The sequence below is a fragment of the Mus caroli genome, unplaced genomic scaffold (genome assembly GCF_978045245.1).
Source record: "Mus caroli unplaced genomic scaffold, Mus_caroli_1 scaffold_7, whole genome shotgun sequence".
NCBI lineage: Eukaryota > Metazoa > Chordata > Mammalia > Rodentia > Muridae > Mus > Mus caroli.
This window is the reverse complement of record NW_028227262.1, coordinates 36,104,593-36,118,556: the sequence shown is the minus strand read 5'-3', so window position 1 is coordinate 36,118,556 and position 13,964 is coordinate 36,104,593. Positions and strand designations below refer to the sequence as shown.

Genomic DNA, 13,964 nt, shown 5'->3' with positions numbered 1-13,964 from the left:
AATTTTAGGATTGCAGAAGATCTCAACAAAGGCACTACAGAATCCCATCTCCCATCCCTCTGTTGCCTGAATATAAAATATAAAATACAAATAAACAAAAATCCCATTATCTTTAATAGGCTTTAACTATGAAATTTAGTTTTGACTGGCCTTTTTTACTCTGAATTATTTTCCTGAATTCTACAGTGATAATTACACTAGTCAAATAGTCATCTCTTGGACTATTTAAGTTTTGGAGTCACTAAATGACACTGGCACTAACTCTGTGACAGCTTTCTGCCAGGCCACCATCATCCTACATTATAAATCACTTCATGTTTTCCAATTAAATGATGAAAACTGTCTGAACTGAGTTAGGAACCTTATTCACATTCAATTGTTGCATTTCAAAGTCCAAGACAACAATGCAGATGGCAAGGCAAAATATACTGTGTGACAAGCAAGCGGGGAAGGAGGGAAGGAGAGGTCAATTTAGCTACAATACTTCCCTCCCACTTAGAAAACTTAATTTATACACACCCAGAGAATGTTTTTAAACTTAAGTAAATAAAAGGTAAGGTTTTCTTTATTATTATTATTTTGTTGTTGTTGTTTTTGAGACAGGATTTCTCTATGCAGCCCTGGCTGTCTTGGAACTGGCTGTATAGACCAGGGTGTCCTCAAACTCACTAAGATCCTACTACCTCTGCCTCCCCAATGCTGGGATTAAAGGCAGTGCCACCATAGCCCAGCTAAGGGTTGTTTTTAAAAAAGATCAGTTTTATTTACTTATATTTGTTTGCATGTGTACCCCTGGTTGCTGTGGAATTCGGAAGAGATGCCAGATCCTTGGAGCCAGAGTTAGAGATGTTTATAGAATTTTCAGTTTGGCAGTCAGGTTCTACAGAGCAAATTCCAATACCACGATTGCCTAGCCAGGGCTCTTAAACATTGACTGGCCCATCTCTGGAACCTCAACATAGGGTTTTATTACTATTTTTGTACATGTATAAAAATATAACAGAAAGTGGTTTAAGTGTCCCTAAAATATTCCATCCCCACCTCTTCACGTTTGCTAAACAACTCTAAGTTTGCGTCTTCCCACACAGTCATGCTAAGGCACCACCAGCAGACTACAGCATTCTCAACAGTCCCTGCCTGTACGCAGTTTCTAGGAGCTCATCCAAAGTCTTTCCCAGACATCTTCTCTTTAAGACTTTTCTTTTATTAAAGATTTATGTATGCATGGATGCATGGATGTATTGTACATGTCTGACTAATGAGTTAATGTGTACCACACGCACACAAGTGCCTGTGGAGGCCAGAGGGCATCAGATACCCCCAAGCTAGAATAACAGCTAGTTGTGAGCTGTTATTACCAACTCGAGGGGGAGAAAAGAAAGTCAGTTTAAGATCCCCACACTATCCACCCACATCCCAGTTTGCCATCTCTATGAAGACGACTCTGCAGATAAACAGAAGAGAAAGTGACCTGACCCGGACTATGATTTATCCTCTAGATCAGTGGTTCTCAGCCTGTGCAAAGTTACAGCTATGCAGCAGCAACCACATAATGTTCTGGCTGGAGGTCAGTACAGCATGAGGAACTGTATTAAAGGGTCACAGCATTAGGAAGAGTGAGAAGCACTGCTCTAGATGGTTAGTGTTGACTGTCAACTTTACAGAATCTGGGACTAGCTAGGAGACAAGCCCCCAGGCACACCTGAGAGGTTCATCTTGATTGGGTTCACTGAGATGGGAAGACCTACCACAAAGGTGGGCAGGACCATTCCCTGGAGCTGGGGTGTAGACTCCAGGGAACTGTGAAAGTGAACCAGCACCAGCACTTACCCTTCTTCTTCTCCAAACTAGTCATAGAACCAATCGGCTCCATCAAGTTAAACAAACAAGCAAACAAACAGAAAAACAAAAAATCTTGATTTTCTTATGAGGATCAGAACCCCAGACCGGTGAGCCAAAATAAATCCTTTCTCCTCAAAGTTTATTTTGTCACAAAAACAGAAAAGTGACTATGAAACAAACATAGGAAGCAGGTATTTAAGAGAACCAACTTCTACACATTTCTTACCTATTGCATGAGTCTGATTCCGAGGAGATTAGAATATCAGTACAACTAGAAGAATCATCCGGCCTCTCAGGCTCCGATGGCCCTGGCGAGTCCAGCTTGGACTGAGGAAAGTGGTTTGTTACTGAGACAGTATCTGAGAAGCTCACATTATCTTCTTGTGCTAACAAGGAAAAATAAAATTTTTAAAAATTAAAAAAGATCTTAATGTATACCTTATATAAACTTTTATATCTCTTTAACACTTAATGTTGCTACTTCTACTTTAAAAATGGAAGTTAAAAAGAAAACGTTGACTCTAAAACTATAAAATAAGAAATGATACTTTGGGGATGGGGCATTCAATAAATGGTTTCCTCCATGTAGCCCTAGCTGTCCTGGAACTCTCTCGGTAGATTAGACAGCCTCAAACTCAGAGAGATCCACCTGTCTCCACCTCCCAAGTACTAGGATTAAAGGCATGCACCACCACTGCCCTGCACAAGAAATAACACAAGAAATCTTACTATATTTTTCAGGATTAACTCGTTTAGAAGTAAAGTTTTCTTTAAAACAGAGGCGGGTCTACCTTGTCATTCCAATATAAGTTTCTATTAGCAGCTTACTAAGGAATAATTGACAAGTTAACAAAACAGATTTAACAAATGAATCACACAATTTGTCGCATGACACGATACTGACCAACTATGGACACTTTTTTGAACACTTTTAAATAAAATCTATTCATTAAGGAAAACCAATCAGACACAGAAATCTTGCCACTTAATCTGACACATTCCTGGACATACCCTTCATATTCTGTTTTCAAAATTTATAATAAAGATGCAGAGATACCTCAGGGTGGTTTGAAAGGTTATAACATATAGGCATAGCCAAATATCTGAAAATAAAGGCACAAAAAAATACCAGCTGTGCCAGACTGTCTGTTGCCTATGACTCTCCCTTTTACAGTTTGTGCCAATATGACAGGGCTTTACTCTCTCCTGACAATTCAGATAATGAATAAATAATTAAATGAATAAAAGCAACTGTGAAGATTTTATTAGTAGAGAAAATATATTGAATTGGACAAATTTTTTTAAAACAAAAATAGCTTCTCAAGTTCATGTATTCAAGATTTTCAGAAATGACCCTCAATGTTTGTTATACAGAAGTCCAGCACGTGTCACCAGTGCAAACTAATGTTACCTGTACCAATAAACCCTCATGACCAAGGCAGAGCCACACCCTCTGCTGTTCATAAGGGAGAGCAAGGCATTAACCAGTGACTTGCCAGAAGGTCTAGAACTTCCTATTATGAACATACCACATGGAGGGGAACTCCACCCACCAAGGCCTTTCATTCAACCAGTAGTTGGGAGAATAAAGTTGGGCTGGCAGATAATTTTAGTTAGGGTTTCTACTGCTATGATGAAATTCCATGACCAAAAAGCAAGTTCAGGAAGAGAGGGTTTATTTGGGCTTACACTTACAGCACTGTTTATCATTGAAGGGACTGAAGTTAGGACAGGAACTCAAACAAGACAGGATCCTGGAGGCAAGAGCTGATGCCAAGGCCATGGAGGGGTGCTGCTTAGTGGCTTGCTCAGCCTGCTTTCTTGTAGAACCCAGGACCACCAACCCAGGGAAGGTACCCTAAATGGGCTGGATCCTCCCCCATCGAGCACTAATTAAGAAAATTCCTTTTAGCTGGATCTCATGGAGGCATTTCCTCAACAGAGGCTCTTCCTCTGATGACTCTAGCTTGTATCAAGTTGACACAGTATCAGCCAGTACACAGGAAATAGGGATTCAACCTACACATTTATTTTTGCACAATGACTAACTACGCTCTTCTCTTCTTCCCCTCTTACATTAGTTTATAAAAGGTAAAACTCCATCAAAATGAGTATCATTTAACGGTTTGTGAGCACTAAAAGTCAGCTGTCTTTCCCATTTACCCTTAAACCTTGAAATAGAGGCTCCAAACAGCCCAAATGTGAAACTCAGACAAAGACTTCCCCTGAGAGAAGCAGAGTGTCCCCCTTGAGTGTGCATGCCTCTTGCTCATTACAGGGGGATACTACAAAATACTAGGAAGAAATCATGAGAATGGTACAATTTGTACAACAGTGCATTTGGCAAGACTTCATGTATATAACACCAAAAGTATAAGCAACAAATGAAAAAAAAACTGGACATAATAAAAAGTTAAAACAGTTTTGTGCATGCAAAGTACTATCAAGAAAACAAAAGGCAATACAAAAAGTGTCTACAAATATTTGCAAATCATATATATAGAAGGAAGAATTGATATCCACAGTAAGAAATCCCTAAAACTCAAACAAACCCAAACACCCAATTAATAAATAGGCAAAGGACCTGAATAAATTCCAAAACAGATGGCCAGTAAGTACATGAACAGATGCTGAAACTTCCTAGAAAAATAAAAATCCAATCATGATGGCATGCCACTCCCCACCTTGTAAAATGTGTGATGCCTACCTTGGTTGTCAACCTGACTGCATTCGCAATCAACTAAAACCCAAGTAGCCGGGCACACCTGTGAGAGATTTTCCTGAGCAGCTCATTTGCAGTAACAAGACTCAGCCTAAGTCTGGGCCACACTTTTTGATGATAAGCTGAGTTATAAAAAGACAGAGACAGGGAAGTTTCTGCTTTTTCCCTGCTTGCCCTCACTCTCTCTGGCAACTCCATCTACCCTGCTGCTGAGGGTATTAACTGGCAGTAGGACTACTACTTTGCGCTTCCAACACAGGCTGAAAGCCAGCTAGACTAGCCGGGCTGAACAACTTGGCCTATCCATCAGGAGACAGTTATCTTGGACTAGCTAAACCATAGCCTGGAGCCACTAAATACCCTACCCCCATGAATCACTCTCTCTCTCTCTCTCTCTCTCTCTCTCTCTCTCTCTCTGTGTGTGTGTGTGTGTGTGTGTGTGTGTGTGTGTGTATTCTGGCCGTTTTATTTCTCTAATGGTCTCCACAACAAAGAAACACATACCTAGAAGGTGATTTCCACAACAAACAAAACTAGCAAGTGCTGCCAGGCTGTGGAGAAATGATGCATCTGCTGTGCCGCACGATGTGTTGGTTCCTCAAGAGGTTAACCCTGGAGCTACCATTTGAACCACAAAGTCCATGTAGACACTGTCTGGTTAGCTTTAACTATCAGTTGGACACAACCTAGAACCATATGAAAGAAAAGTCTCAACTGAGGAACTCCCTAGATTAGGTTGGCCTGGGAGCATGTCTGTGGGGGACTGCCTCGATTGTTAATTAATGTAAGAGGGCCTAGCTCACTGTGAGTAGTAGCATCCTAGGCAGGCAGCCCTGAACTGTATAAGAAAGCAGGCTAAGTATAAACTGGCCTGAGAGGCTGGGAGCAAACAGTATTTTGCATGGTTCCTGCTGTACTTCTTTGCCTGTGAAGTAAATCTCTTGGTTAGAAGTTATGCTGTATGGGAGAGCAAGCAGACCTGTCTTCAAGTTCCTGGCCCTGACATCCCTCAGTAAAAGATTGTGACCTGGAGGTGTAAGTCGGATAAACTCACTTCTCCCCAAAGGGTTTGTTTGTTTGGTTTTTTTTGGGGGGGGGGGTGTCAGAGCTTTTTATCACAGCAACTGAAACAACAGACGTGTAATAAAACAAACTGAAAGCAGAGTCTTGAACAGATATCTGGGAACTAACACATACAAAAACAGTATTCACAACTCAATAAGGCAAAATAACTCAATAAATAGATGAACCACAGCATGCACATACTAAGGAATACTATTAAAGCCATAAAACAAAAGAAATTTGAATATCTGCCACTACACAAGACAATAAAAAGATGCCTAGAAAAATAAGCCAATATAGGAAGACAGATACTATCTAACTTCACTTGCATTAGGTACCCAGAGCAAACAATCCATAAACAGATACAACAGAGATCATGAGGGAGATGTAGGAGAGCAGGGAGTGCTATGCTACAGTTTGTACTGGGGATGCTGAAAAGGTTTGGAGTATAGGCAGATGGCTAAACAGTATTATGAAAGCATTTAACAGCCATGAATTATGCACCTAAGAATTAGTAAAAATATGTTATGTGCATTTTGTCACAACTAAGAAAAGTAGTAAAGAATTTCCCCAGTGTGATTCTGTTTTGCTCATGGACCAAAGCATTAGCAGCAGAAATACAACATTAATCTCAAATTTAAAGTTAGACCAAAACTAAGTAATGCATACCAACTACATAAGCTTTGACTCTTCATCACAACACTCCATCCAAAGTAAACATCAGAGTGCAGCAAGAAAAATAATTCTCAGGGCTAGAGAGATGGCTCAGTGGTTAAGAGCACTGACTGGTCTTCCAAAGGTCCTGAGTTCAATTCCCAGCAACCACACAGTGGCTCACAACCATCTGGAATGGGATCCCATGCCCTCTTCTGGTGTGTCTGAAGACAGCTACGGTGTACTCACATACATAAATAATTCTTTAAAAAACAAAATTCTCTTCCTAGGTAGGTTGCCTTAGGATCCTCAGCAATAAATCTTACACTTAGACAACATTCTCACACTTAGACAACCATAGAGCATCTCTATGATTGGGGTGCTTCACGTGTACAAGGTAAGCAGACCTCAGGGGTCATCTCTTCAAGATACTCTTCCCGCCGGGCGTGGTGGCGCACGCCTTTAATCCCAGCACTCGGGAGGCAGAGGCAGGCGAATTTCTGAGTTCGAGGCCAGCCTGGTCTACAAAGTGAGTGCCAGGACAGCCAGGGCTACACAGAGAAACCCTGTCTCAAAAAGCCAAAAAAAAAAGATACTCTTCCCTTGTTTCTAAAGCAAGCAATAAGCTACTTTAAAGTCAATAATTGCTACATTAATCTTATCTAAAAATAAAATAAAATACTCCCTTAAATACTGATTAACAGCTGGGCGTGGTGGTGCACGCCTTTAATCCCAGCACTTGGGAGGCAGAGGCAGGCGGATCTCTGAGTTCGAGGCCAGCCTGGTCTACAGAGTGAGTTCCAGGACAGCTGGGCTACACAGAGAAACCCTGTCTCGAAAAACCAAAAAAAAAAAAAAAAATACTGATTAACTTCAGTAAATGACATTGGTTTTATGTTTTTTATAATTAAAAAAACAAAAAACTGAGGATGGCTGAGTGGTAAATAAATCACTAACACCAAGCCTGACATCCTGGGTTTGGTCATTTGAAACCCACCTGGTGAAAGGACAGAGGCAAGTCCCACAAGTTACCCTACAACTTCCTCACATGTACACGAGTGTATGCACACATATACACACAATGAGTAAGTGAATATAACGGAAACCCACTACTCTCGTAGTAAGTCTTACCCATACATTCAGACGGCAATGTCTCTGCAGGTTCATCTGTTCTCATCGCTGCAGCTTGTGAAACTCTGCCAGTTTTCTTATACCCTTTTTTAGCCTGATCCACCAGAAGCTGGAATGCATTCTGGTACTTTTTACCTAAAATTCAAAAGCACTGTAAGTGTGTGAAGCATCTGCACATGACACACTGAGTGTCAGGTGCACAGCTACTGAGCAGCATCATTCACAGTCACCTGCACTGGATGCAGACGCGCCATGCAGGACTACAGAGGGCATAGGGCAGCTGAAAAGTCTCCCGTCCCCTTCTATTCCCCCAAAGCAAACATGAATGAATGATATCAACCGCTTCTCCTGGTTTTTTCTTCCCCAAACCCTTTTATGGATGGGGCTTTGCACAGTGCACGAAACACAGTTTCCTCACTCCGTCCCACCTTACTTTGTTCTAGTGAGGCAGGGACTCACTTTGTAACCACAAAGGACATCAAACTCTGCCTCTGCTTCCCAAATGTGGCATGTGCCACACACTGGTGATTGACACTTCTAAAATACATTCAAAAGATGGCTTTCTAATGTTCAAGATCCACAAAACTACTAAGACTAAGTGGATTACAGTAACTGACACAAAAGCCGAGGCTGCAGTAAGTAGGTTTATAATGTTTTCCTAACACTTCTGTTCCCCAGCAGAATGCGTTTAACATTTGACACTCGCAGCTCACCAGTGTCTCCTGTCTTAAGACACATAACAGCAATCTTTACTACCACGTTAACACTTCAAAACATAATTTCAGAACCCTGACTTCAAGATCACCATTATGGAGATTAAGCACACACCCCGAGACACCTCGGTATAGAGCACAAAGGCTAGGCCACTTGTGAGATGAACCGTGTTCGCAGCATCTGGACTGGTACCTTACCAGAAACCATGATTCAAAATAACGCTGCCTGCAATGCCCTCCCAGTTTAGAAAATACTATAACGGCACAAACAAAATTCTAACAATTTCCCACATAGCTGACAATACACTGGTTAAAGCTTGGTTTCTTCTACATTTAGCACAATTCAAAGGGCCAAGGAGTGCCCTGAAGTGAGGTTCTAAGGAGCTATCCTTCCAGGATTCTAGCCACTGAATACCTTCTGCAAATTATGCGTAACCAACAGCCCTAGAAAACAATTCTCTATAGGAATGCAAAATTCCCTCAGCCAGAGAATTAGCTCAATTGACATCCTGCCCCAGTATGGAAGAAGCCATTTTGCCTCCATGTGAAATCTTTTCTTATATTCTTCATCCACAAGTTGGTCTGCTCCACTGATTCTCTTTGGTATACCTCAAAACCATCTTCCCAATCTTCAGTTAGTCTTTAAAATTCTCTTTTTATTTTTGTAATTTTTAAAATATCTACCCTTATTTTAAGCTTATGTAAGTGTTTGTCGGTAAGTCTTTATGTTCACAAGTATACCCAAGGAGGTCGGAAGAGGGTGTCAGATCTCCTGGAACTGGAGTTACAAAAGATTTGAACTACCACTTGGGGAGTTGAAACTCTTTAGAAGCAGGTAAGAGTATGCACAGAAGGACACAATAATTTCTTTCATGACCTATTTAATTCCATGCATGTAAAGAAAATCATCTCATCTACTTCCCCAGCTCGCAGAATGCATGAACACAACACTACCATCATCCTTCTGGAGCTGCTATTAGGCATGGGGAGTTAAAGCCAAGTTAAAGCTTATCATCTTGGTTTCTTTCTTGTTGCTGTGATAAGATACCAACAAAAGCAACTTAAGGAGAAATGTTTACTTAGGGCAGCCCAGGTGGCAGGAGCCTGAAGCAGCTGGTCACATCTCATTCACAACAGAGAAACAAATGAACACTGAATACAGTGTTGCTGTTCAGCTCCCTTCGAAGCACTTATAAAATCTAGGATCCATGGGGCTGGAGAGATGGCTCAGAGTTAAGAGAGCTAGCTGCTCTTCTAAAGGACCTGGCTTCAATTACCACCGACTTGATGACTAATGACTGTCTGTAACTCCAGTTCCAAGGGATCCGATGCCCATGTCTGGCCTCAGAAGGTACTACATACAGAGTGCACAGACACAGATGCAGGAAGAACTCATACACATAACAATAAATACATCTGTATTAAAATTTTAAATCTAGTATTCCAACCAAGTGCCACTCACCATGGGCAGGTCTTCTCAACACAATAAGAATAGCCTCAGGGGCATTCCCAAAGGCCCATCTAAGGGGTGATTTTAAATTTTATCAAGCTGACAACAGAAACCACCAGAGCCATTTTCTTTTTTTCTTTTTCTAAGCCACCAGGAAAACAGTAGGATTGTGACTTTGTGACTTAAGGTTTGTTCAAAAATCCCTGAAGTAATTAAACTAACACTTAGAAGGGCTTAATGACTTTACCCTAGAGTACTAAAAGCTCAGATTTATAAAGTGTCATTTTCTTGCTTGAATCTAGTTACCCCATGGCAAGGCTGGAAACAAAAACTAACAGCCACCACTCTGGCTCTTGTTCAAGAAGTTCAAGATTGCTGCAGAGAATATAAATGATGCCAACAGATTATGACTAATAAAATTGTTCCCACTCATCACTCCACTTATCTTAGGGGATCTGCTATTTGGCAAGGAACACTCTTGAATCTAAAATATGAGTTTGCGTTATGTCTTGAATTTTCCTCTTAAAATTTTTAAGAGGATCTGGGGCTGCAAAATGGCTCAGCAGTTAACAGAACTGGCTGCTCTTCCAGAGGAAGTTTGGTTACCAGAACCTACCTGGTGGTTCACAGCCACCCATTACTCCAGTTCTAGGGCAGCAACCCTTTCTTCTGACCTATGTGGGTATCAGACATGCACGTGGCACACAGACATGCATGCAGGCAAAGCACTCACGCACATGAAACAAATAACCCTTTAAAACTATTAAGTGGGGGCTGGTGAGATAGCTCAGTGGGTAAGAGCACCCGACTGCTCTTCCGAAGGTCCAGAGTTCAAATCCCAGCAACCACATGGTGGCTCACAACCATCCGTAACGAGGTCTGGCACCCTCTTCTGGAGTGTCTGAAGTATAGCTACAGTGTACTTACATATAATAAATAAATAAATCTTTAAAAAAAAAAAAAAAACTATTAAGTGGTTTGATTAGTTGTGGAAACTGATGAACAAGTCCGTGTCTACCAACTCAAAATGACTGTGGCTCATCTTCTGCTCTTCATTTAAACCCCAGCACAGCCTCTCTATGGACCCTCTTAGGACCAAAAACCATACGGATTTATTTTAAGAGAAATAAGCTTGGATCTTCTTCCAAGCCCCGGACTCCTTGTCTGTGTTGTGTACACATGCTCTACCTTCCTGGCCATTACCAAGAAACAACACTAACTGTGTTAGAATTAAAAGCCAACCCCTAGCCTACGCTCCCACCTCCATCACTAAGACCAGATACAGAATCTTTTTTAAATCAGTATCACAGGTTGGGGGCGGGGGGGGGGACTTAGTAGATCAGGGATTGGCTTTTCATTTCTTAATGAAACAGAGAACAGAATGGAGTGTGCCAACATGCACCAAAAATGGTAAAGGGAAATATAGTTTTGTGAAAGTTGTTTCCATGATATGTGCATGTACTTAGTAATGTTATATGAAGCATTTCTGGCTAAGGGTTACATTCCTCCAAAAACCTAAAAGTCACTAAGATAAGTACTCAACTTATACAGCCAACTTAAACAAAAAATCTCCCCTGACCCCTACTTCACTTTTCTCCTCTCCCAGACACAGTAACACTCCCCAAAGAGCTATGTACTTTATGAGTGGTCTCACTTCTGACACCTCCTCTCCATGACACCACTGCAGAGGTTTGCTATCCCCAAGCCGCTCATCAGTGCCTTTTACCCAGCTTCCCAGCAACAGCAGCAATGAACTGTGGGGCACAATTCACGATTCATCTATTCATCTAACTACGTTTCCAATCCCTTATGTCCAAGTGCTCCGTCAGCCTCAAGTCTATACCAAGGCACTCCAGACATCTTTCTTTCCATCATCTACATTCTAACACAGGGAATTTCAGAGTACAGTACAACTGAGGATCCCTGAAACTTTTCCTTCAAGGACTATGAGGTAACACTTATTGCCACAACCATACTAAGATGTTATCTGGTCCTTATTTTACATGTATGGGTGTTTAGGCTCCATTTATGTCTGTGCATTACATATGTGCAGTTCCCATCTAGGCCAGGAGAAGGTTTAGATCCTCTGAAAAAATGAAGTTATAGACAGTTGTTAGTCTTCATGTGGGTGCTGGGAACCAAACCTGGGTTTTCTGCATGAATAATGCTTTTACCAACTGGGCCATCACTTTAGCTCCACCCATTCTTTCTCATTACAATGACATAATATATGAATGGTGTGACACCATGGTGGAGAGATGTCTACCGCCCTAGTATGTCAAGGAAGTAATGCTGTTTCTCTCAGCATGCATACAGTACCACTTAGAAAAAAAACATAAAATCAACTTGACTAAAAGTATCTTGATGGTGAGCTGCATGATAGCTACTTAGCAGGCCCATGGTTAGTATGTGTGATCCCCAGCAACTCTCTCTATACATAAATAAAAATGTGGCAGACAGCCTACACACATCTCTTTGGTGGAATAGTAAGAAAAGTAATTAATTTAATTAGATGTTAGCTCTTGAGTATATGACATGCCTTTCTAAAATCTTTCATAGTGAAAATTATCAAAGCACTGAGACTCTGTGAGCTAAGTTAGCCATTTACTTAATGGGGTACAGTTAGCATTCCATTGATGTAATAAAACATCATGGCCAATGCAACTAGAGGACGAAAGGGTTTATTTGGCTTACAGCTCCGTATCACTAGTCATCACTGAACAAAGTCAGGCCAGGAACTCAAGCAGGTCAGAAACCTGGAGGCAAGAGCTGACACAGGCCAGGCCGTGGAGGGGTCTATGACTTGTCTACTGCCACATTTATGAAGGCACTTTCTTAAATGATTCTCAGATGACTTTGGCTTGTATCAAGTAGACATAAAACTAGCCAGCACAGGAATCCTTTTCTCTTTTGGAGGCAAGTCCTGGAATATAGATCAAGCTACCATCAAGCATCCAACCCCCTGCCTCAACTTCCTGACTGCAATCATATCTGGCTCAGGTTAACATCTTGAAGTGAAAGCACAAAAAAGCATGGCCATCACACTTGGATAACTGGTTCACATATTCTCAGAAGGGAATGACAGGACAAGAATGCCAAGGAAATAAACGTCACTACTTCCTGTCAAAGAGAGAATCAAGTCTTCTCAGTAAGGAGGAGAATGTGACACTGTGAGTTATGGTTTCCTTATCACTACCTCTTCTGATGAAACAGGTGGTGATATTAAAGAAGGCAATTTGCAAATATTCTGAACACAATAAGCCAATATGTAGCAAATAACTAACAATATTTCAAAGCACACACATATGAAAGATCTGCTGAAAGAACAGAGCAAACCAGTGAATTTTAACGTAGTGTGGTGTGGAAAAAAAATTTTATCGATATGATTTCAAATTTTGCTTTACTTTTCTGAAATAATGTTGATCAAGTTTTAGCATAATATGTATCCTTTCCCAAGAATTTATAAAATGCTTCATTTTCCCGGTTACCTTTCTGGTGAAGCCAGGTATCTCTCCTATCCATCAACCAAAACAAGCCATGGAAAAGGTCAAACGTAGACACCAACGTGAAAAATCAGCTTGACATTAAAGATGTTTACAGAAGAGATGCCTCAGCAGGTAAAGACACCTGCCAACAAGCCTGACACCTGAATTTAATCCCTGTGGGCAGGCCGTGTGGTAGGAGGGGAGAACAGACTCTTCCTCTGACAGCCAAATGCATTTTGTGGCATATGGTCACCCCCATGCACACGCATTCACAAAATAGATATGAAAAACTTTTTAAAGTTATTTGCAAAACTTAGAATATGCTTCTCATTAATTAAAAAACAGACTTCTCATGTATGACATGCAGAATTTAGTAACTATGTATACTGTCTTGAACTGGAAGACAAAACCCACCTAAGAATTCTTTTAGCACCGCCACAGTTCTGTTACCCAACGTGCAGTCCCTGGTAGCGCCAACAAGCTTTCTGATGCTACATCTTTAGTCTTTCTAGAATGTTATGAGTGGACTATACTCATCTTACTGCTTAGCCTGGCTTTTCTCAGGCTGCAGTGCTTCTAACTCTTATCATGAGGATAAGAGCCAGTCAGAAGCTCCATTTCTTCCCCGACCAGTTAGTTTCACCGCACACAGACACGACCAGTTTGTTCTACTGCACACAGACAAGACCAGTTTGTTTCACCACACATGGACATGACCAGTTTGTTTCACCGCACACGGACATGACCAGTTTGTTTCACCGCACACAGACATGACCAGTTTGTTCTATTGCACACAGACAAGACCAGTTTGTTTCACCACACATGGACATTGACCAGTTTGTTTCACCGCACACGGACATGACCAGTTTGTTCTACTGCACACAGACAAGACCAGTTTGTTTCAC

General features: G+C 41.2%; 1 protein-coding gene across 6 annotated transcripts in view; it reads right to left on the bottom strand.

Moving 5' to 3' along the window:
- Rad18 (RAD18 E3 ubiquitin protein ligase) overlaps positions 1–13,964 on the bottom strand; it is a 73,922-nt gene that overhangs the window by 25,991 nt on the left and 33,967 nt on the right. For 5 of the 6 annotated variants that reach the window (XM_021164897.3, XM_085840191.1, XM_021164899.3 and 2 more), the window contains 2 exons: positions 7,412–7,546; positions 2,069–2,228 (listed from right to left, as the gene is read on the bottom strand). In XM_021164897.3, coding sequence (XP_021020556.1) covers positions 2,069–2,228; positions 7,412–7,546 — 295 coding nt within the window. The remainder of the gene's footprint in view (positions 1–2,068; positions 2,229–7,411; positions 7,547–13,964) is intronic. The other variant, XM_085840192.1, reaches the window with a different exon arrangement.